Source organism: Etheostoma cragini, chromosome 1 (assembly GCF_013103735.1).
Source record: "Etheostoma cragini isolate CJK2018 chromosome 1, CSU_Ecrag_1.0, whole genome shotgun sequence".
Classification (NCBI taxonomy): domain Eukaryota; kingdom Metazoa; phylum Chordata; class Actinopteri; order Perciformes; family Percidae; genus Etheostoma; species Etheostoma cragini.
The window spans coordinates 15,838,479-15,862,967 of NC_048407.1; the positions used below are offsets into that span (position 1 = coordinate 15,838,479).

The 24,489-nt window shown below is 39.7% G+C and overlaps 2 protein-coding genes across 2 annotated transcripts; both read right to left on the reverse strand.

Annotated features, from left to right (window-relative positions):
• Positions 1-4,586: 4,586 nt before the first annotated feature.
• On the reverse strand, positions 4,587-17,993 carry LOC117950946 (BTB/POZ domain-containing protein KCTD12-like). Its single transcript, XM_034882389.1, has 2 exons — positions 17,980-17,993; positions 4,587-6,057 (listed from the first exon to the last, which is right to left on the reverse strand). Exon 2 carries the CDS (start codon positions 6,040-6,042, stop codon positions 5,248-5,250), a length of 795 nt encoding a protein of 264 aa, XP_034738280.1. The 5' UTR covers positions 6,043-6,057; positions 17,980-17,993; the 3' UTR covers positions 4,587-5,247.
• Positions 17,994-18,086: 93 nt separating this feature from the next.
• Positions 18,087-24,175, reverse strand: LOC117950726 (high-affinity choline transporter 1-like). Its single transcript, XM_034882070.1, has 9 exons — positions 23,768-24,175; positions 22,756-22,981; positions 22,340-22,453; positions 21,421-21,576; positions 21,151-21,299; positions 20,720-20,863; positions 20,164-20,317; positions 19,447-19,664; positions 18,087-19,315 (listed from the first exon to the last, which is right to left on the reverse strand). The coding sequence occupies exons 2-9, from the start codon at positions 22,937-22,939 to the stop codon at positions 18,632-18,634; spliced, it is 1,803 nt and encodes a 600-aa protein (XP_034737961.1). The 5' UTR covers positions 22,940-22,981; positions 23,768-24,175; the 3' UTR covers positions 18,087-18,631.
• Positions 24,176-24,489: the final 314 nt, after the last annotated feature.

A 24,489-nucleotide genomic window follows, 5' to 3' on the forward strand; every position in this document is an offset into this window, starting at 1 on the left:
AGAGCAGACGGGGAGACAGAGCTTTACGGTTGAATCCTTGAAGGAGACAGATAAAATGTCCACTGAGGGATCACAGATTTTAATCTGTCTGTAGCTAGCCCTTGGTTTTAGCCCCCCCCAACATCAAAATATTGCAAAAGAAATTAAGCATGCTAAAGCCAAAACAATTAAGAAAACAGTTTCTCCAAAAACCTGCTGTAGTGTTCACTGTAATTTCCTGCATTCCTATCTGTCTCCTGATTCCACTTTATTAAGTAATAAAGAAGAAAAGCCTCACTTGTTTTGTTGACTGCAGGGCAAGAAACTGATTTAAGAAATCTAATAAAAAAATAGACCACATGCAAAGACAACACTGTACTTCCAGTGTTTCATTAATTGTTGCTCTAAATGTAATAAGGCAAGTTTACGTGAATCACAACATTTTGTTTTTAACGTTGTCTGCTGGTTGTGAAAACATGAGTGGCCTTTACTTGATAAAATTAATTTGCATTTTCAAAGGGTCAGGGCTGTACAGCTTAAATACTCCACAAACTTTCATTCATTCACTTTGGTGCCAGAGTGATTTAAAAATGTATCCCTATATTCACCGTTAGTGCTGCTCCGAGTAACAAAACTAGGCTTTACTGTGTGAATTGTAAAACGCTATCATGATTTAAAAACAGATCTGTGGTTTTTATTATGTGTTACAATTCTGAGAACCGTAAATGATTCAAGGAATGTATGAACCCTTAATGGTTCCACTGCTTGGTAACACAAACACTTAATTGTGCTAGTTCAGGTTGGCAAGCAAACTAACAGATTGAGTATGGAGTGATAAAAGCATGCAATGTTAAAATATGTGTACTTTACATTAGCAGTCAAGGGCTGCAAATCTTCTCAGGGTTTATTCAAACAGTGAAATGTTTGCTCTAATATCTGAAGAGATTAAAGAGATGTGAAAGAGCTCCAGAACAGGCGAGTAAGTGGACCTTGAGTTGAGATTGTTTTGTCACTGAAGGTCAACGATGAAATGTCGAGCTTTAGGCCCACTAAAAAGCTCTGCTTTGTTCCGTAAGTGCTTGTTGTTAGAAACAATGCAGTGATTTAAAAGGACAACCTAATTTTTTTTACTACAGACATTTGAGGTTTATCAAAATGATGAGTTTGGGTCGGCCAGATAGCTCAGTTTTCTCTTTCTCCCCTTTCATATCTTCCTTAGATATTAGACGGACAATTATTGAAGCAAAATTCTTCTTCTGATTTAACAGATGATTGGTTTAGAATCAACTCAACATGACGTTTTATACAAACTTTTTAATTTTTTTGAATCGGAGGGATTTTAACCGATAACTTAATGTGTTAATTAAAATCAGCAAGTGATCGCATGTAGAGCATTTTGAGAGCTACTCTGTCATAATTAAAAGAACTAGAGACTCTTTCTGTATATGAGTCTGATAAAATTGTATTCAATCAGAATCAAACCACAGTGTTTTCGTCGCTTCCTGTTCAGCCTGAAGGCTCCTGGAAACGGCTGGAAACTGTCCGACTTTATAGCAGATTTTTGTCACTGCCCAAGGCTGCCTCCTCTCTTCCACTTTACAGGCATCTCGAACGAGCCTTATATTTCCACTCTGCAAATGAAGACAGCTTTGGATAGTTTTGTGTTGAGTGAAATCCTGGTTTAATTGATAAAGACTTATCACTGTTTCAAGTAGATTTAAGGTGACTTAAGGATTTTAAAATGTTTGGCAGTTGGTGATTCACTGTTAAGCTGCCTACACATGCACAGCTGCTTTGCGCTGGCCGTTCCATTGACTTCCTATGGGTAGGGCGGTGGCGCCCAACTAGTCGCTGCTCTACCCCTGGCGTCTTGCATTGCTCGGATTTGCCGCTTTGTGCTGCGCTCAAAGTTCAAATGATTTCAACTTTGATGTACTTTCTGCTGACGTTTTGTAAGCGCAATCAATGATATAACAGCATGTTGTTACCCAACGGAAAAAAGCTTTCTTGCTACTCTTAAGGCCTCTTTAAGGTCGCCATTCCTAACCTGTTGCGCGCCAATATGGTGAAAATGACGTTGATCTGGCTGGCGCGGCAGGATTTTAAAAGAAAACTTCAGTGCCGCACGACAAAGCGGAATCAGGAAGCAAGGACAAGTACGTGGGCAACCAGACACCAGAACCCTCAGAGTGACAAGTCTCTCTTGTAAACTTAAAGTTCAGATGAGTTATTTTATGGTGAAGGAAAGGCTTCATCCGACAAAGTATGTAATCGAATCGTGCAGAAGTATTTAAAGCTCCTCTTCGTTTATCATACCCTTTTCTTCTTTTAGACCATAGAAAAGCAAAGTTGGTAGCTTTTCCTCAGTTGCAACACATCTGTTGAGAAGAAGACTGCAACTTGTATTGAGACAACCACGCACAAGTATAAATAGTAACTGCGCTTTCATGACGTCACACTGTCAAGCGCTGCTTTAATGACAAACACCTGCGCTTTGATTTGCTTTGCACCCTACCCAGCAGTGCTTTACAGTACTGGCTTCACTTATGGTGCTAGTGTTTGTAAGATGATTATCATATCCTTAACCATATCCTTACTTTCTGACTTTTGTGAGGCTTTTGGTTTTATCTATAGTGAGAATGTTATTTCTCAAAAGGGGAAATACACACTCCAAAGTCTGCAAGGTTCCCCCATTTTCATGCTCATGCTTCACAACTAAGCCCAAGTACTTGAGAAATCCTGCAGTACACAGTATTAATAAATGTACCCGCCACTGCTAGAATTCTGTAAAGTAGCTCTACTGCAAATGGGACATTTCAGATAAAATGGAAACAGAAGGCTCTCACACCTAAACAAAGAGAAACATCGTACTAATTCATTATTCATGTATTCTTTCTGTAAACAGGGTAATGTTTCTACAGTAGAAGAGATCGACAAGGAATACCAAATAAATTAAACACTATTAAAAACGTGCAGTTTGCAGTGAGCTGGAAGCAGACACTGTCAGAGCAAGTGTGAAAGATTCAGCATAGAGGCTGATATAAAAAAAGCTGTAATCTCCAACTCGGCTAATTTGGCTCTCTTTACTCGGCCTCCCTCCTGCGCCCTGCGTGTTCATTTATAGGTGCGTGTAGATTTTCAGCATTTGGCGAACAGAGTGTTCTCACAGAAAAAAACAGCATGAATCGTGTGAAATGTGTTTGAGGTTGTTTTTTTTTAATCACACACACCAATGTCTTTATTAAAAGTAGGTGTTTTGCAGAGGCACTCATTTTCATCTCAGAGGAACCATAAAAATGAAAATGTTAATTTAATTAAGTGTCTTGATAATTTTATATGGTCTCAATCTAATGCAGAACATGTAAGGTACAGTGAGGACGTGTGTGGGATTTTGCTGAGCCCCTGTTGCTGGGTTTTTGCCGAGGACAGCAGAGCATTACGTCCTGTTGCTGGAGATCACATTAGAAGAAGAGTTGTGGTCAATCCTTCCTTTTTCCTGTCCAGATGGCAGCATCAGCTGACAGCAGATACAAGGTCTTTTGTGTAGGCAATGGCATGTCTATCTTTGTAACTCTTGCTAAGCTTAATGGTGGCAGAAGTTTGTGTGGGAGGTTGGATTGTTGGAGGGTGTGTGCGTGTGCGTCTATAAATGATTTTTTTTTTGCATATAGAGTAAAGAAACAAATTAATCGTAATGGGTTTTACAGTAACAGCTTCAGTACTCCTGGACATCTGAGATATCAATGATTTTGTTTTCTTTTTAAACATTCAAACACCAACCCCTTCTTTGATTAGACTTGATCTTGGGATAGTTTGGATTTGGGCCCCAGCCCACAAGGGAACATACATTTGATAACTGTACTTGTCAGCCAAAGAGAAATACTCCTCCTCCTTCCCATCCTGCCCAGGGGAGATAACAGAGCTCTTCTGTGTTGCAAAGAAGAACACTGCCATGCTCTGACAGATCAGCTACCAAGTGGCAATCTGTTGGCATCAACTTAGCTTTAGCTTGAACTGGACATAAATATATCATCCTATAGTAAAAGAGGCAATTTGGCATTTTTTTATGTGTAGAAATCAGCAAATGTGCAATGTTTTAATACCATGACTGATGACAGACTTTACTAGGAAACATGTGACTTGACAGCCGATTGTCTGATAAGACGTAGCTTATGTGGAGTTAAGTTTATGCTGCACTTCTACTGTAACAAAGTTATATATACACCATCTTCGCTCCCTTCTTGATTCAGTGACCCGAGTTCATGGTGTGATAAATGTCACATTTAATGTTAAAAGCAATACTTAAGGTCAAATTCTCAAAACCCTTTTTAGTGGCATTATAGTCTACTGAAGCCATCTCATTCAGTATGGGGTTGGATTTGAGTCCATGATAATGTCAATGAAAAATGTCTCAATTTAAATTGTATGCAAGAGCCCAGACAAGATGGCCATGTAAACTTCTAAAATGCCTTCACAAAGAATTTCCCAAGAACAATAATGATGTATATGGTTGTGTGAATACTTGCATGAAAAGAAGCATCAATGTATGAAGACATGAATCTTAAATAAGTTTTCATAGTGAACTCAAGGGGACGACGGGGAAGATAGTTATAATGTCACACTTTATTTGTCATTATATCTAAGAGATATAAGAGAGAGAAACAATGACAACAGCTCATAGATGGCACATAATATTTTGTAAAGACATAGCCTACCCATGTGTAATCTTGAAAGCTGTGAGAGCCTGTGTTGTTGATATAATCGAGAAAAAAAACATTTGAAGTATCATATCGAGGATGCAACTTACTGCCTTCCTTATCCATCAATACCCTATTTAAACAGTAGGTTACTTACTAAATAAGCCAGTTTCTAACAATTCTGCCAACCTGGGGTATTATTTATGCAGTTTACTTAAGAAAAAAACTGTCCGTTAAAATCATGAAGGTTATAAGGCCAACTAACGTTAGGCAACACAAAAAGCCCAAAGGAGTGGGATTTATCTTTACTCGACACAAACCAATGATATGGAAGCCAGCCTGTTTGTGTTTAGAGTCTTCTTGCAGAAAATGGCAGAAAAGTGAAACTCTGGCTGATCCCACTGCAAAGAGCAGATAGGGACAAAAACCCAAGAAACTAAAACTAACAGTAAACGCCAGTTTTGGGGAAGTTAATTAAAGTAAAAAACGATAGCGCCAAGCGTTAAAGTTGTTAAAACAAGTCGTGAGCTTGAATGCACGCTTTGCATCCACATAGCAGTTTTCAGTTCGTTTATCGGGAGAAAACATACTCTGTGTAACTGGTCCACAGTTTGTCTTCCCCCGGGTCATTACCGGCGTATGAGCAAGTCCCAGTGGAGTTGCATGCCACCATGCTAAAACCAGCCTCGGCCAGCCGGTCAAACGCCTGCTCCAGGAAGTTATACTTGAGGTAATACCTGGCGGTATATTTGTCAGGCGGGCGGTCCGGGTCGCGGCTCTCATTCAGGGTTTCTCCAAAAACCTCTTTAGCAAGAGAGATCTTGCTGCAGACGGTTATTCTGGCCACCCTGCGGAATTTAGCGTCCGCCTGGATGTCCCTCCCGATAGTGTAGCTGCCTCTGTACCCGATGGTGATGTAGCCGGCTTTGACCCCAGGAGAGCGCAGGCTCCTGTCCGAGGAGGAGGTGACCGGGCTGCTGAGCTCAGCCTCCTCCGGCTCCCCGCTCTCCTCCGTGTATGAGCTCTGTTTGCTGACCGCGGCCAGGCGCCTCGACAGCTCCGGGAGCTGGAAGAAGTCTGATTCTCTCTGCAGCCTCCTCCGCTCTTTAAAAAACTCGGGCAGGAAAAGCTCAGTGTCCCGCAAATAATCCAAAATATAGCGGAAGAGAAAGCCGTCGCGGTCGAAGAAGAAGCGGCCCTTACCGTCTTTTGGCAGGTCGCCCGGGGAGCTCTGGGTGAACTTGGCCCACAGGAGAGAGTTGGGCACCGCCGTGAGAGTTTCAAGTCGGGTCACATACACCTGGCCACCCACGTTTAGCTCCACTATATCAGGGAACGTTGAACTTTGGCTGTCAGTTTGTGCCATCTCTCTCTCTCTCTCGTTTTGTCCCGATAGTGTCCCTGTTAGATGCCCTAGATAGGACGGATAGTTTGATTGTCTCCTCACTGTACAGAAGTGTTTGTATTAGTTTGGCTGTGTGGGAGGAGAAGAAAGGACGGCCAACAGAGACATTAACTGTTCACTGGAAAGCTCTGAAAAAACATAATGATGCCTTCAAGGGCCCCATGTAAGCCTCAAATTCCTACTAGTGATCATCTTGACATCATGCATGCATGAAAAGTTACAAATAGGCCAACATTTACATAAATAGCTACTGTAGTGATTTCCAACCAAGGGTGCTTGTACCCCAGGGGGTATGTCTGCAGTTGCCAAGGGGTATATGGAAATATTGAAGAGTAGCTCAACTAATTAAAAAAAAAGAAAAGATTTGATTTAAAGAATATATCTACATATTCACACTACATATTGCATATATAGGCTATAAGTGTGTTAAAACTAGTCAGCAAGCGAGCTGTTGCTGAACATTCATATCAGTCACAGAAGACTGAAAACCGAGGGGGAAAGCTTGGCTCTGTCAGGTAAAACCTGCCTACCAGAACCTCTAAAACGCTTATAAAATCACAACTTGTCATTTTTTATACTTTTTTAATTTGTACAGATTAAACACTTTTAACATTAAAACACAATTAAGTGGGTAGGTAGCCAGTTGTGCTTTATCTGAGTACTTCTTTTTTTGCTACTTTATAGACATCATTTCAATGGCAAATATTGTACTTTTTACTTACATTTCCTAAAGATCCCATGACATGGTGCTCTTTAGATGCTTTTATACATACAGTATGTGCCATTTGAGTCTGTAGCTTTTGAGCAGGATATATATATATATATATATATATATATATATATATATATATATATATATATATATATATGTGTGTATATACATATGTGTAACCTTTTATGATGCATTGATTTGATGCATTATGGGCTTCAAAGCGTTGCTAACATGTGAGGTGGTGTTGGGTTTATTTCAAGAAACAAGTTAGGCTAAATGCCCAAATCCAGGGAGGCAGGGGAGCATTTTTTCTTCTAGGCCCGCCCAGGACTAAAACTCATCCTCAGGCCTCCCACGTTTTTGCTGAGAATGTGAACACTGCAGTTCAGGCAGGGCTAGAGTGTGTTTGACAGGAACGCTCAAGTTTTCATATAATGAAGTTGATATGAAGTTATATCACCTTATTGGCTCAGAATCAGTCCTTTGTTTCCAAGATGCAAGAACCCAACTTTCCTGTACAACTGAGAGGGGAGGTATAAGTGTGTCTGGGGTATTTGTGTATAAAACCCCTGCACTGAAAATAGAATAACACAATGTACCCAAAACCTCTACTTTAAAGAGTTAAGAAAGTCTGACTGATCTGTGGTCTCACCGCTATCCCTTGAAAAGATCTTTACTCAAATCCACATACATCTTAACCAGAGATCGAGTTCAGCTTGACACCAAAGACTGATCTATTCTTGAAGTGCAGTGTCACACACACACACACACACACACTTTCTGCTGGGGAGGACAAATGACATTATCATTTGTCATCTGAGTAATTAGTCTGTTATCTCAGATGTTTAATTTAGTTTGATACATAAAAAGGCACCAGGTATTTGTGAGAGAAAATGATCAAGATGGGTATAATGGAAAACACAGAACCACTTAGAGATACATCTGCAGTTTGCAGAAATGATATGGTATGTAAAAAAAACAATCAGAATGGCGTTGATACAGTTGTACAATAAATATGATTATGGATTCAATCTTGTTGGGATTAAGCCAATCTGACGGGAAAGTAAAGCAAGCCGGGTTCAAAATTAGCACCATCCACCAGCCAAATACTGGTAAAATATGCAAGTGGCTGGTAGATCGGCTTCACTCACCAGCCTGAAAAAAAGTTGTGTGCCTGGAAAATTTACACACAGCACATTTGAACAACTAGCCATTTGGCTGGTGGACAAAAGCGTTAATTCAAGGATTACACGCAAATATTATGTAAGAAGTGGAAATGTTGATTAATATTTGGATTAAGCAAAAATCTTTTAAACATCAGGATATTCAGTCCAAATCCTGGAATAATGTTTGTTTAAAATAAACTCTGAATACAATATAAGATTTAGCTTATAAGCAGAAAAGACATTTGAAATAACCATGTAATTACAAATATGTGTATGTTGATGCATTTTGACCTAAATTCACTAAAAGATAAACACTGTGTCATGTCTTGATAAATCTAATCAAATTAATTTGAACATTGTGTCTCTCTTTCTTCAGCACATCACCATATTATAGCTACAACATAAGATACAGGCTATATTATATTGCTATTGGTGGTTACAACATCATTTCCAAATTTTGAAGCTGAAAGCGCAAAAACAACTTATTTCTTTCTGGACACTTTAAGTTCTTCTTTTAAAGCCTGAACATGAATGTATCACCCAGGGTATCCTAGTCCAGACATTTCTATTTTTGGATTAGAGCGGCATCTAGTGGACAATAAATAAAGAAGCAGGTTGTTCTTGAATGTGCAAGTGTAGTAATGTAGCATACTTATGACCCATTATATCCAACTTTTTTTATGATTCCCCTGCAAGATGAGCGGCCACCATTTGGAATGTATAAAATAAATTCATTTAAAAAAAAAGTTCCATCACAAACTAAAACCACCAATAGAAAAGCAACTTAAAAAAAAGGTATTTGTAAGGCTCTTCCTCCGTGTGACAGTTTTTCTGCCCAATGTAGGCCAACTGAAACTAAAAAACTGGTGTGTCACTATCATTATATTATTTAATGATATACTATCATTATACTGCTATAATGATACAAATGATTAAGTCTCTCCCTCTCTCCAGTTTGGACCTCGTGTCTGTTATTGCTGTTAAAGGTTACCATTTTCCTCACAGTCTGGCAGAAGATAATTGGATCAAGGAAGTTGTTCATTTCAGCTTTCCCTCTATTTCCAAGATAATATGAAGGGTAAGACATGTGGCAGCTTGTGAACTCATATGTTGTGTTTTGGTTCTTATGTCTAATGTTGGGCTGAGGGTTGTTTACCCTGAAAGATGACATCATAGGCATTATATTGATGTGTCACATGTGGGGGTTTGATTTAATGTGTTGGTTGTTTAGAGAGAGAATAAAGAAGGTATAGCCTACCTGTTCTCCTCAGTTTGGTGTTGTAGCTCTGTCCAGTCAGTTTGGGTAGCTATATTTGCCCAATTTCACAGCGTTGTCCTGCTGCTTTCATATTTGGCAGGCCTAATAATCCTCTCAGGGAAGATTGAGACCCTTGCAGCTGTTGTTAACCAAGTATTGCAACACGGGGGAGCCAAAAGTCGTCTTCTCTGATAAGCTAGCAGTTAGCAAGTTAACGTTAGCCATTTTGTTTCTGGAGAAACGCTCCACGTTAAATCAGATTCATTTTAATACAGGTTTGTTTTATAGCAATACCCCGCGGTGGGCACAAAGAAAGTATAGCCTATGGTTTTCTATCTAGGTTCACAGCCTACTAAGAAATACCAACTATCCTCTATAGGTTACTAAACCGTCTCTGGAAATACAAACGTTTGCCAACAACAGCAAATGACGACAATAGAAACACAAGCAATCAGACCCACCTGTGCAGCCTACCATCAGCATGAATTAATCAGCTTTGAGCATGCACATGAGCGTGGGCTTGTCACAACAAGACTATCATTACATAGCACCATTCCTTTTGCAGCATTTAAAAATAGGCCATTCCATCCAGCCACTGAGCAGACAGTGTAGGATAATAATGAGTGGCTAACAGCAGCAACGTACAATTTCTTTATTAGCCTAATCCACAATCATTACACAATTACAAGGCCTACATTAAAACTCTAAGTTACTCTTAGGTAGGCTACCACTAAAACCACAGTTTTCTGTTGGGGGCTTTTGTTGTTTAAAGTGCTGTTTAATACTGATGACAAAGTAGCTTGGCAAGTTTTGAGAGAAGTGAATTCCTTTTGTTCACCTAAAAACATATTTGTGTCATCTGCAGTGGTGGAATAGACTGTAGCAAAAAAACAAAACAAAAAATACTGGAGACTACAGGTAGTTTAGTCCAGTGGTCATGAGATGATAAATGGGAAATATTTATCATGATAGTGAAATACTGACCTGAAATACCTTTTTGGGCATCAAACAGTATATTAAATGAAATCATCTGAAAAGCTTGGAGGGAAAATGTCTCTTTTCTTTATGGCAATAGGCGGAGTTGCAATTTTCTCTTTAGAAGTTACTTTTTTTGCATAAAAACTCAAGTACAAAGTGCAATCCTATATTCTCCTGGCTTTACCTTGTGGCCAGAAGTGACATGGAAGATAGGCCTACTTATTTTCATCCAGAAACATCTTACAGTATATTCACTAAAAAATAAAGGAGGCAGGATATTACACGGCATCACATATTTACATTATATTTTTCAGTGTTTGTAATACTGAGACTGTTGATGGATTTCAAAACATATTTGTATGATTAAATATAATCAAACCATCTGTGCAATATTCAGTCTGTGTACAACTGTCACTGTTTTGTAAATAGAACTTAAATCATTTGTATATATGTTTTTATTTATAATATTTGTTCATTTTATTCATAATTTATGTGTTTTAAAATTTACTGTTTTCCTTTCACTGCCTCTTAGATTTGTTACTTTATTTTATTTTAAGCCCCTTTCGTTTTCCACTAATTGTTTTTCTTTAATGGAGCCTCCCATGCATAACCTTTTTACATGTTGGTGCTTGTACAGCTGTTAACTATAAACTTGAATCTTGAGGAGCTTTAAACGTGTCTAAACTGAGCAGTGCTCCAAATACAAGTCAAGAATGGTTGAAAATATTTTGAAGTGCTGTTGGATTGTTTTCCTCCCAGTAGTTTCACTTCATGTGCATTTGTAAATGTTGTTATGGGTGTGTGTGTGTGTGTGTGTGCGTGTGTGTGTGTGTGTGTGTTGTACTAAGACCTCCTACTTGTGACATGAGCAGCTCCTGATGCGACACCCAACCAAACACTGTCACTCTGCAGCGTGCTGGAGTGTGACCTCCTCCAAACTGTCCCATCATCCCTGTGTTGTCTCCCCTCTCTCGCCCTCACTCAGCTCCTCTCCAGTGATCCTCTCTCTGCTCCTGTCTGACACAACGACACGGACGAGAGGAAGAAACCCTCTCTACTTCTCAGGGAAACACTCGTCCTTACTCTCTTTCTCCTAAACACACTTTGACTTCTTCTTGACCCCACAACTGTCTGTCTCCATATCTCATACATGTCTTCTCTGACTTTTCTTACTGTATTCTACTAGCTTCCTTTCTTCTTTTGTCCTTGTAGTCCGCATGCTGGCTCACTGTCATGGCTTAGTGGAACACTTAAATAGAACAGAGACATCATTAATATTATTAACCCCCGTGATTTAGCCTACCTGCCATGATAATTCAAAATCTCTGCTGTGAAAAAGAGTGTGTGTGGGTGGGGTTGTGACTGTGTGTCTTTGTGCATGTTTAAATGGTGGATCTAGTTCATGGACATCTCTGTGCTTGTGTGTGTCTTTATATGGCTGTGACATACAGTAGCTTGTAGCCCTAGTTTTACTTATGCTTTATGGGACTAGCCTGGACTGGTGTGTGTGTGTTTGTGTGTGTGTGTGTGTGTGTATGTTCTCGTCACCTTCTCTCAGGGTTATGTCTGCACCCTTGTGCTCCTTAATCAGCTCTAATGGATCCTCTGGCTCAGATTCAGCCAGGGCACTGGTTGTGATACTAAAGACGCTCAAACACACACACACACACACAGGACAGGGTGGGGCTGGAGGCTTGATGTGCGTCGTGATGAGCTAAGAGATACGACGACCCTCCTCTTAGTTTCTTCCTGTCGTTGTCCTTTGTTTCTTCTCTTGTGCTGCACCTCCTGCAGTCAAATCATTGTAGCGCTGTAGTCAAATTCTAGAATTTAATCAGGTTAAATGTAACAAAATCAGAAATGTTTTGTGTCCTTACAATAAATTTAAAAAAAATCTTAATTTCTCTCCTGTCTAAAATGTCAAGGCTATGTTAATGAAATTATATGACATACAAACTGCATTTTCGCATACATCCTTCTGTGTCACCGACCCTCCATTACCACCACCACAAGGGCCCTTGTGCGCGCATGTGAATAGTTCACATGGGACCCATCCACCCTTCCTCCCTCTTCATTTGGAGAGTGAACAGGTCCCCCGGGGCAAATGTGTGCTTTTGTATGTATATATATGTGTGTGTGACTGCTACATTATTCTCCCCACTGATTTTCAATGGGATAAGAGAAATGACCGTCGATCCGACATGCCCCTTACTTGCTGTCTTTAGAAAAGAGATGGAACGAGGGGGGCGTGTTGTACAGCAGGGCAGCTCTTGTATAAAAAAAGAAACACAAGTCATAATATAGAGATATGGAGATGCTGATGCATTAGTATTTTTTACAGTTACTGTGGCAAAATTTAACTACAGACATTTGAGTTTCAAAACTCTTCACACAAAGTGCTATAATCCCAAATTTGGCCTTAAACTCTCACATAGCACACAAAATAATAACAACTGGAAAAAAATTACATTTTATATGTTCATCGCTGATTTTGAATCATAAGAGGGTCACTTTCCAATCATTTTTTAACAGTAACTAATTCACATCAAAACAACAGTCATTTCAGAGAAGATTATATGCACACAGTAGTCGGAATGGAAAATTATTCACAGAATTGAAGTAAGAATGACTTCCATTTCTTTTATTAAATTACTGTCAATTATGAATAAAGATATTTAGAGTCTGATGTTAAACCTCAGTAAATCCTACTTTCATACAGCAGAAGTGTGAATTTGACTCAAATCACCTTCTCTGTTAAGTATCAATCGTAAATTTTGCATTTAAGACATCAAGTATTTACGTTCAAATTGCTTCAACATGTACAAAATACAATCCAACAGCACTTTAAAACATTTTCAACCATTCACGTTTAAACGTCCTCTGGCCTTGGCATAAAAAAAGATGCAAGATGTTTATACGGATTTACAAGTACAGACGCGTTAAAAGTCTTACATACAATAAGCTTAAGTTCAGCAATATTGTATGATTGTGAAGCACATAACATCAAACAACAATTTGCACACATGTTTTACTCACTTCACATTCATAGCAACAAAAACTGCAACATTTTGACAGGGTTTAAAGGAAATCATTTTCATTTCTTCTTTTTTCCCCTCATATATTTTTTGGTGGCCTTTGTTGCACTAAAACGTTTGCAGATTGAAACTCCTTTATGACAACTGAGCCAAAGTAATTGGTAAATACTGTAACAGAAACTTTGCATCATTTTGTTTTTTTATAAATTCTACTAAAACACAAAAAGAGAAACTAATGACTGTTGCCTTGCACTTGACTTTCACATGCAAGAGGTCTCTTTTGTTTCTCAATCTCTGCTCCATACATGCAGGTCCATTGGACAATTAGAAACAATTAGATTCCTATTGATTTATTGGAGCGCGGCTCTAAAACCGAGTCTCGTAGGGATCTGAGTAACAGTCCCAGCTTTAATTATGAGTGAAGCTGATTCATGGTTTGGACTTATTAGGAATCTTCTTGTGCTGAGCCCCAGATGGTTCTACCTGCAGCCTGCCCGACTGAAACAAGCTGGTTCTATAATTAGGTTCTCGTGGCTGATTCGATTAGAGCAGCCGCTACATTTTGCTAAAGATGGTCCTCAGCTGCTTGGAAAGACTAATGGAGGAGATAGAGAGATATGTGGGAAACAATTAGACATGGCATTATGTTTGTGCATGTGTACAAAAAAGCTGTATGTTTGTGCCATTTAGGTAAAAATCTAAATCCACAATAACGCTGACAAACCACACACATATTTTATCATATATTCCTCTTTTACCTACATCACTTCTTTTTCTTCTGCCCTTCTCCCTCACCCTATTTTTGGTTTCAATTAGCTCTATTGCAATTAGATTACATGGGGCATTACTTAAGAGGGACATAAATATTGGTCCGCCAACGTGATGGTGCCTCAACCACAGATGAAATATGAGCTGCCTTGTGGAGAAGAGACACTCTGGTCCAGAAACCATGTCTAAAGCTCTACGTCATGTTCATATCACTTGATCAATACCTTTATTTTTATTAATTTTTTACTTTTTTGCTAATTACAACAAGAAATATTAAAGCCCCCGTCCACTCAAAATATGTGTTTTGTATATTGTTACTTCACTTGGCTCTTCACTAATGGCTGTTTGGTTCTGCTGACAAGGGGAGTTTATCTGTGCCCCTATAAAATCTGAGTTTCACACAACGTATACATACGAGCATGACTTTGTGACATGTGAAGGCCAATCGTGGTCCAGCATGCAATTTTACACAAGTGTGATGTGGAAATTTAAAGCCTCGTGGTCTAGGATGCGGGACAGTGAAGTAGGAGACATCTTGTGTCCAGTAGTTCACCTTTTAAAATAAAAAAATATTATTTAAAGCAGATCATTTTCATACATCTTACAACATGTCTAAAGGGGACCTTTAAGTGTTCTTGACAAACAAAAAGAAATATGAATGCTTAACAGTTCTGACAGGATGGTGTTTGGGTGCAGGGGAAGTTTGGAGCTTCAGTCAGATCAAAGTTCTTTGAGGTTTGAAGAGCAGGAAAATCGAAGCTGCAGAGGTTGAGAGATCTATCTTGATTTTTCTTTGCTTGTACGAGTCAAACCTCAAAAAGTGTACCTAAATCCTCTCAATAACCTTTCATCAGATGGTTCCTGGCAGGTAAATGCCCAACTTTCAAACTCCACACCCCCACTTTGTATTGCAGACATACACACAATATACAACCGTCCTTACAAGTTAACTGATCTTCAAATCAAAAAATGGTGTAGTGCCCCTTTTAAACTGAACATACAACATGAGTTTCTGTTTACCTGCTCGCTCTACCATGATATTGTTGAAAATGTGTCTTGTTCTGTTTAGTCCTAAATTCAATCTAAATGTTGATGTTTTGTTAAAACAGAAATTCTCGTACTTTCTGTTATTGCTTGAAGCGTTTCATTGTGCTGTTGTTGCAGTGGTTTTTATTACACTGTGCATTTGTTGATGCAGTGTTCACCCTAATTCATACAACGTGGTAGCCAATTATGAAATTATGAAAATAGTTGAAATGAGATATAATTTACTAAACAATATCATAGCTAAGGCTACTCCAAGCTTTTAAAAGTTAAACAAAAAAAAACTTCCATATTACAAACAACATTTCCAGCGAGCAGTGTGATCCATGGACAGTCTCTTTGCTCTCTGAAGTTATGCCTGACTCCAGCAATTTAGATGTCTATCTGAATGCAACGTATGCCCTCTGTAATCTCATCTCCTCATGTCCACATTGAGGCAAAGTGCTCTAGCAGGACCTTGATTCCCAGAATTGTCTTTTATCTCTAAAGGTTGGTTGGGGAAAATAAGCCAGACAGCTGTTGCAGATATAACGTAATGAAGGAATAATGGCTCAATCACCCATTTTTAAACATGTCCGTCCAACGGCCAAAGCTTAAAGGGTGCTTTTCTCTTTTTGGGACCTAATTAGACACTTAAAGAATCTTAATCCAGACTAAGAAGGAAGGTCAAATGTTTGCTGTAAGGAGAGGTTTGGAAGGGTGGTTTTCAGTTTGTGTGGTCAAGTCCTCATGGGTTTCTTAATAAATGCAAAGGCCAAACATCATTAGGAGCACTTATGTGTAAACATAAAAGAAGAGAAGAGGATCATCTATCAAAACAAACGTCCACTAAATGTGTAGAGATTATTACAAATGCTGGACTAAAATCTGCGCTGGCCCAATATCAATGACTCCTGGAACTGCATCTTAGGATGTTCTAAATATATCCAGTTGTTATGAATGAATGAATCTGTTTTGGTTTCTATCCAAATGCTCTCTAGAAGAAAGCAAAAACCATCCCCCAACATTCTCCTCCTCACCCTGAAGCCTTAAATGGATTGACCATTGGACAAGCGACAGTTTTCCTTCATAATTGTTAATTATCATGAGTGCTCTCTGAGGTACTTTCTATGAATGGTGATGGGACTCTCTCTCACTTCCCCCATCCTCGGTTCTCTTTATGGGATTGGTCTTAGTTCTCAAGGACGTCCGAAAGGACGCCAGCGATGGAGGGAGGAGGATGCGGTGAATGGGTGGGGCACCTGCGTCATTCCTGCGCATCAGGGTTGGTGGATTTTATGGCAACGGGTGCCAGTAAGCTACACCCCCTCTAACCCCCACACAAAGTCCATTTTCTCTGCCTGACCACCAGTAACCCCGCCCACTCCGGTGTGGCTCCTCCCCGAGTCCCAGACGACAGACAGTACAGCACTTTAGGTAATGTAAATAACCGGAGAGCCAGAGCTATTTTAAGATGGTGTCTTTCATTGTGGCCGTGGAGGAGGACAAAGACGCAAGCCAAGCGATCGTAATTTCGGTCACGTTTTGGGACATGTTCTCTTTCTGTGTCTACCATCCAGATAGCTGAAGGGCCTGACAGACATAAAAAGACCTCAAACAGACTGCAAAGTTAATATAAGCCTTTTTTCTAAAGAAATAAAAGATATTTTACAGTAACAGACAGCCGAAGGTCTGAACTCTGAGATACCTGTGAGCTTACACACAGAAAAGAAAATATTCCTATAAAACTGAAATCCTTCAAATGGGCCCTAAGATACATCTGAAAATGAAACACAATAGGAAAGCAGAAAAAAAACATATTTCTGCAACACAAAAGAGCCTTTGGTCTTTTTTTCTTAAAGAAATTTGAGAAATGAGATGCCACAGAACGTCCATGATGCTTTCCATGTTTCAGGTTTCCGCATCATGACCAATAAAATAAGAGAGCTAAATAAAATGTTCATGCTCAAATCCAATTTAGTGAGAAAATTAAGTAAAAACACATTTGGACTATTCACGGTGTATTTTTAAACAAGAGTCACTGAACACAAAAAAGTGAAATACTAATTTTATCTTGCTCCAAAAGTAGAATTTATATATTTTTCTGAAATAATTTGTTATTTTTTTATTGTTTCATCTTTTATGACATCAAAAATAAATAAACATTTAGACAGCATCCTTTCTATCTTATATTAAACAGCATGATTTGTTATCTATGTGTATAGTTTTCTCTCCATATTTATACAAACATACACATCACAGAGAAAATAATCTGTTGTCTACAACACATCTGTGAAGCAGGACCTGCCGCCACGTTGTTTTCAACAGTTACTGTTTGACTTTGCAAACTCACAAACAAAAACAGACACAAACAGCAGTAGAAGTACACTATTTGACATAATTCCATCTTTTTGTAGAGGTTACATTCATATTCAAGTCTTTGTTCGCTGCAGTCTGACCAGAGTCCAGGCAGAACTGTGGAAATAAAAAGCTTCATTAAGGCAGTTGAATACAAGATCATTTTTAAACACTAATCTACACGGATTCTTATGATTAAAACTGCTTCTACACCTGACATTAATAACGAGAATATTACCTAATGCTTCAAGTCAACTACCGTCACTACTGTTTGTATATTTTCTACCCAGCATGATAAATGTATTTTTTGTCTCTTGACTCACAGTCAGGATGTGTTTATCTGAAATAATGAAAAGCCTGACAAAACTGTATCAAACTACATTAGTTTTGGGATTTGGTTAATATGTCGGACATATTTAAACTTTTTTGACATTACAGTCTATTTAATGTATTAATTCATTCATTAATCAAAACCTAATTATTTCAGTGCTACAAGAGTTAAATACACATAACATAACTGTATTGGCTTGATATGACATAATATAACTTTAAAATATCCTGTTTTCCATCATTTCCTTTTGATGATCTATTTTACTTAACTCTCTCTCTCTCTCTCTCTCACACACCCACACACACACACAATCAGATTTATAATAGTTGCAAGACAGGTGTTAAAGTGTGTGTGTATGTGTTATTGCTTTTGTCCAATTTGTACGTACAGTGAACCAGTACACCTTCCAAAATATAGGTTTGTGCTGTCAGTCGTTTCTTATTAATTACCTGCCATGTGTTTGATTCATTGTTATATTTCTGATCAACTATTTCACCACACAGTAGAAGCTGTATGCAATGTACCATCTCTTTTTTTCATCTCCGCTCATTTGAAGATTGAGCAGCTTTTTCATCACGGATCAACATAAAATGTATCAAATTATCTGAACACACTTTCCTTTAAGTAGATCTCCCAACCAGTTCAAAAAGAAGGATGACTACACCCTTCTATCTACAGAATAAATACTATATGAGTGAAAGTTTGATGTACTTCACAGAAAGAAAACTTTGTGTCCGGACAATCAGCAAGCGTCTACGCTATATATCCTGACATGTGGTTGTTATCCAATCACCACATGCTGGATGTGGTACTTTTGTAGTCCCAAAAGAAGGATGGTTGTCTCTTCTTTTTGGAGGATCTGACATAGCAACCAGTTCTCTGTCAGTTGACTCAAAGTATTCGGTCTATTTTGTTTTTTCTTCATTTTTTATCATGGTGGGAGGAATCAGGGCTGGACTCCTCCTCCTCCTCCTCCTCCTCCTCCACTGTTTCTGCCTGCAGTGTGTCGCGGCGCATGAAGGCAGCCGCCAAGGTCACGCTCAGCCGAGGTTTGACAGGCGCCATCTCCGACAACCCGATGTTGTTGCTGCGAGTCACAAGCGTCGTCCTATCCATAATCTCGCCACTGTCCCTGGACACCACTGCATCCAGAAAGTCGTACTTGTGTGAAATCCTGCCGCTCTCAAACAGGTACTTTGCCAGGTAGGAGAACGCAACGTTCCCCAGGAAAGAGGCCAACATGGAGACGGTCTTGAAGGGGAACTTCTGGATGACAACGTCCTCCATTTCTCCAGTAATGTGGTGTATCCTCTGCTCCGTGGTCCAGCCAGGGTAGTAAATGAAAGGAGGCAGACGCAGGTAGGGTTCACCTCCACCTATACGCAGCACCATTCCACATAGGTAGGCGGCCACAGAACCGTACGTGTTGGTGCCTTTGACAAAGAGCACACTGAGCAGCTGGGGGAAGATGATGACGTAAACCAGGTCTGAGCTCAGGTACCAGAGGCCGTAAACTGTCCCGGTCACCAGCGCCATCAACGTGGCAAGGCCGCCGAACACAAAGATTGTAATACGCATCACCCATACAATCTCACGGTCGGATGCCTAAGGAGACAGAAAGAGTGGGAAAAGGATTGTGACATACATGTGCAGAACAGCCAAAAACAAGCCCGAAAATTGGATTTTGTATAAACATTTTGTCAGATGACTTCAGGGCACACACATGGCTTACTCACCGACTGTCTAAAGGCGAGCTGGTAGATGTTCCTCGCAAACATGGAGCTCGCTGAAAGGATGGAGGAGTCAGCAGATGACATGACAGCTGCAGACACTGCACCCAGGCCGAAGAAAGAGACAAATGGGGGGCAGAGGTGTTGGAGCACAATGGGTAGAATCATGTCCGCTTGGTCCTTCTCTTTTGGAGGAATGGCACCATAGGTTGTCTGGTTCCAGTCTGAGCAAAGAAAATATATAAAATAAAATATGAGCGTGATGCATTATTTCTTTTTTATTTGGTTTTCTTTGTTTTTACAATATTAGGGTCAATAAAGTCAAATAAACAACATTTTTCGGATAATGGGAAAAGGCAAGGTTGAACTTGAATAGTATTACTTTATGAAGAGATAGCAAACAATCTCTTTATTTAAAGTTTGTAATGATAGCTCAATTTATCAGTGTCATGTTAATACCATTCAAAATCTAAGTTGTGTATTCAGATGTTCACTGATGAATCTGACGTCTAAAAATCTGGAGATCAAACCTCTAATTTGGTCCCCTGTCTCCCTCTAATGTAATATTTACACAGCCAGCGTGGTTATTAAATGGACTGCTGCTTCATTATGGATGAGGTAAACCAGCTGCTATTTATCAGGCTCTCTCAGATCTAAGGGCAACATGGACCCCCAGCCTCCCCAAACAAAAACACACTCAGACTGTGCATATGAGCTCCGAACCTGTGGAGGCCCCGATGGCGCCGATGAGAACGGAGGGCACAGCCATGACGAGGCACCCGAAAGCGGCCAGGAAGGAGAGGACCTGGGCGTAGGTGGCCGAGGAGGCCGACAGGACTCTCTGGAAATACACCTGCCAGGGTATTCCTCCAAGCATCTGCAATAGATTTAGAGACCAGAGAATTACATTTGCAGAACTCAACCCCAACATAGTTATGTCAGTTTTATTTATATTGCGCAAAATCCCAAATTTGCCTCAAACGGCACCCTCACTTTGGATAGGAAAAAACAAAGTTAACATGAGAAAATATGTAACAAAGTAATGTCAGAATGCATTAAACTCCTTGCCATGAGGTTCAACTACATGATTTGATAGAGAGCTGTTGTATTTGCACTTCATAGATATAACTCACAGAAGAAGTTTCTGACAATCGACAAACAGTCTCAGCGTGATGGTATTCGGTTCATTAATACAATCAGAGTTAGAGCTTCAGACCTAGTATTAGTCTTATTGGAATAAATTGTGATGAAGTGAGGGATGGATAACTTGAGGCTGTACCAGGAGGCAGAAGTTGTCGATCCAGACCCAGGTGTCACTCTTCTGGATGCTGCCTCTCCAGGGCGACTGGTACACCTGTCGCACTGCAGTAACGGTAATGTCTGACACCGCGGGGTTGGTCAAAGCAAAAGGGACACTGATCCACTGTGGGCGTCCGCAAAAAACAACAGTACAACAAACACATATAGGTTTAATTGTTATTATAACTTTAGCTCTTTATTTACCCACACCTTAGTTATCTTTGCAGTGTCATTTCATGTCACTGTGTGCTTTTGAAACAGCATTGATTAATATTTTTGTGTGTAATGATTTGGAATTTTTAAGTCAAGGTGCAATGAAATTTGGTGCGACAAACACACATCATACTCAAGAAGGGTATCTAATTACACTAGTTGTCATCTACTTTTAACTTCTGCATGACATGAACCTACCAGGCCAATAAATATACAGAAGAGCTGGACAACATCAGTGTAGGCCACAGAGTAAAGTCCTCCAACCAGAGTGTAAAAGATTGCAATGAGTGCTGAGATGACCACTGAGACCTTAATGTCCATGTCCACGATCACACTCAGGGTAGCACCTAAGGTCACGAGCAGAAAAAAGTATTACGGCCACTGCAACATCATATAGACACAGACTCACTTTGATCGTGTTGCCTACAAGAATCTTTTATTTTACTGTAGATAGGAACATAAACTTACCAAGGGCGGATAAGATGGCAGCGGACCAGAAGATCTCACCCATGAGTGCAGGTATGAAGAGGAGGCCACCCATGCGTTTCCCATACTTCTGCTGGAACGGGTCCAACATGGTGACGTAACCTCGAGAGCGCATGGGCTTGGCAAAAAAAAGACCACCTGGGAGAAAGAGTGGACACATTACAGGTTGGGAATTGAGGCAAACATCATCCACCATCAATACAAAATCTAGACTTAACTGCCTTTTATAAACCTGAAGTGAACATTCATATCCATCAAGGGCATGACTTTGGGTTCAACATTGGGGGGGGGGCAACAATTTGTGCCTTTTATGCATTAAGTTCTGGGGCAAAAGTAGTTATCTATTGTTGGGATTTATAATATTATATGTGCTTCAACATTATGTGTGATCTGACTCTAGGATATCCTATGTAATAAAACATTTGTCACACATCAACATCTAAGATTCTGACTATTAATTGACTGAACCCTGAGACCGGAGCAGGATTTAGCTCCAACACTATACAAATTAAATTATAATAGGTGTTGTGGAGGTGTGTTGCACTGGCTAGTATTGATTATTGGGATTATTGTTACAACGCCCCCCTTATGATATTCGTGTTTTAATTTTTTACTGTTTCTTAAAATTGATTTGTTAAAATTGATATAACCCTACAAAAGAGGCTGATACTTAAGCAAACTGGTTTAAAACTTCCCCCTCAGAAGGATGGATGGAGGACCACTGTTGACGGTTTGATTTACACCCAAACCAATCATTTCAATCAGGTATGTGGTCAAATAAGTGAGTATATTAATATTTGGCGTGTGTTTTAGTGTGAATGGGTACAATCAAGGACCCTCAAATTCCCTTGTTATGCTTCTGCTTGCAAGTAATGTTAAACCTTCATGTTAAAGCACTCACCCACAACAAGACTGAGGGCATATCCAAAGGGAGCTTGAGCCCAAGCCAAGCCATAATCAGGCAGATACACATACTCAGCTGTGCCATTGATATATCCTCCTCCAACCCAGGTCGCTGAAAAATACGCACACACACACGCGCACACACACACACACACACAGTCACCACTAGAGAAACAAAATCATCTACTGTATTTGGCATTTGTGTTAATAGAAAATCTAGAGTGTTTTGGAAAATGTTGCCACTTATTTAAAAAAATAATAATATTCTAACTACTCCTATATCTGATTATTCACACGTTGAAGAATTAATAATTAAACTTGTTAAAACAGACCCAAGTGTTAATTTTGAATCCTTGTAAAACGGGCAAAGCTACTAAAATCACAGTGTTATAGAATAATAATTACAAACTTCACCTGTCATGGTAAATCCACCGACAAATAATCCAATGTCTCTTCCTCCGACCATGATGGTTTCGCTGCGGTCGGTGCCCTCCGCCTCCCCGGAGTGTTTGTTCTTCCATGCCGCCCAGATGCCCACGAACAGGATCAGTAGATAGAAGACCGCGATAGCCACAAGCCCCTCTACATGGAAGGTCATAGTCGCACCGGTCTCCCGCTAGGAACGGGAGGGCATGGACACCTGCTTGGCGCACGGAGAGAAGAGGATCAGATATTACGTAAAATATAGTATTAATTAACTAATTGTGGATTTCATTTTCTGCAACATTTTTTACCTTTTAGGTTCGTTCGAAATCTATAGAAAGGTTAGATTTTGGGCAGGTTTTAGTTGGATTAGAGGTGCTTTTGTCCCCCTAAAAAGGGCATTTACCCTGCCGATGTCATATTCCATGCGCGCCTGTGGCCCTGAAATTACCTCAGGAAAGATAATTTTGAGTAATTATCAATTTACAATAAGCTATCATAATAAGTAAACTGAAATATTGTAGAGGACTTGAGTGGTAAAAACACAATGCAAATTTAAAAAAAGAAACAAAATGCCAGCTACATTTACTAATTTAATCACACAAATTATTCCCAAATGAAAATGAAGTTACGCACTAATAAAATAAAACTGCGAGAATTGGTTTTAAAAGAAAAAAATCACAGTTGGTCTTCTATTTCGTGACTTTGTTAAGGGCAAACTGTTTCTCTCTTTCCTATCTCTCATTCTGTCCATCTATGCGCGGACAGATGCGCGTAAAATTCAAATTACGCACAGGATTCATGAAGTCAGGAATAAAACAAAAACAAAAAACACACCAGGTTTGAGACAGCCTTATCCAAATTATATTGTACAGCATGAACTATATCACATATCGATCTCCACTTTGATCACGCTCAAAGAAGAAAGCCTCCTCTTATATGCAATTTTATAAACGGACCTAAAAAGGTTCCAAAAGCTTAAAAAAACACATGCAAAACATACCTCAAGTATCTCTGGAGTCATGTGCTGAAGCACCTTGGGCAGAAAACAGAGAGCAGAACAGTTTGAAGGTTTATTAAGAGTCTCTTCCACCCCTTTGCATCGCGAGGAATAGTTAAGTGGAACGTTGGTGGAGGTCTTCCGGGTGACTTACTGAGGCTTAAAAAGGGGGCCGGTTCCGTCAGAGGACTGAGACACACGTCAGAGAAACCAAACGTCCCTCTTAATGAGCACCTTGCATGGAAACACGTCACAGTGTACTGGCTGATCTAGGAGGGCTGCAGAGATTCCTTGAGCCTACTCAATAACGGGGATTGCTTTTTTTATTTAACCACTGAATGGCATGACATGAATAGTAATATCAACGTTGCAATTGTACACATTGAATAATCAATAAGTTGTGGATGCGTTTTATGATTTATGTGACTCGTGCTCCTTCAAACTCGGTGCGTAACAGGCGCCTCATTGCGCAGCTATTGTTCATGGGGCCTTTAACACGCCGTCACTCTCTCCTCAGCCGGCATTCCACAGGAACCGTTTTTTGCGTGACTGAGGAGAATGAGAAACCGCCCTGTTGCCTCAGACCTGCTATTCAATTCTCAAGCAGACATGGTCCAATCTTCCTCCTGTTTTAGGCCTATCGTGGAAGGAATCTGGGACAAAAATGTTCCCCACCTTTGAGCAATTAGAAATCATTTAAATATACTGTGCCTGCTACATCCCCT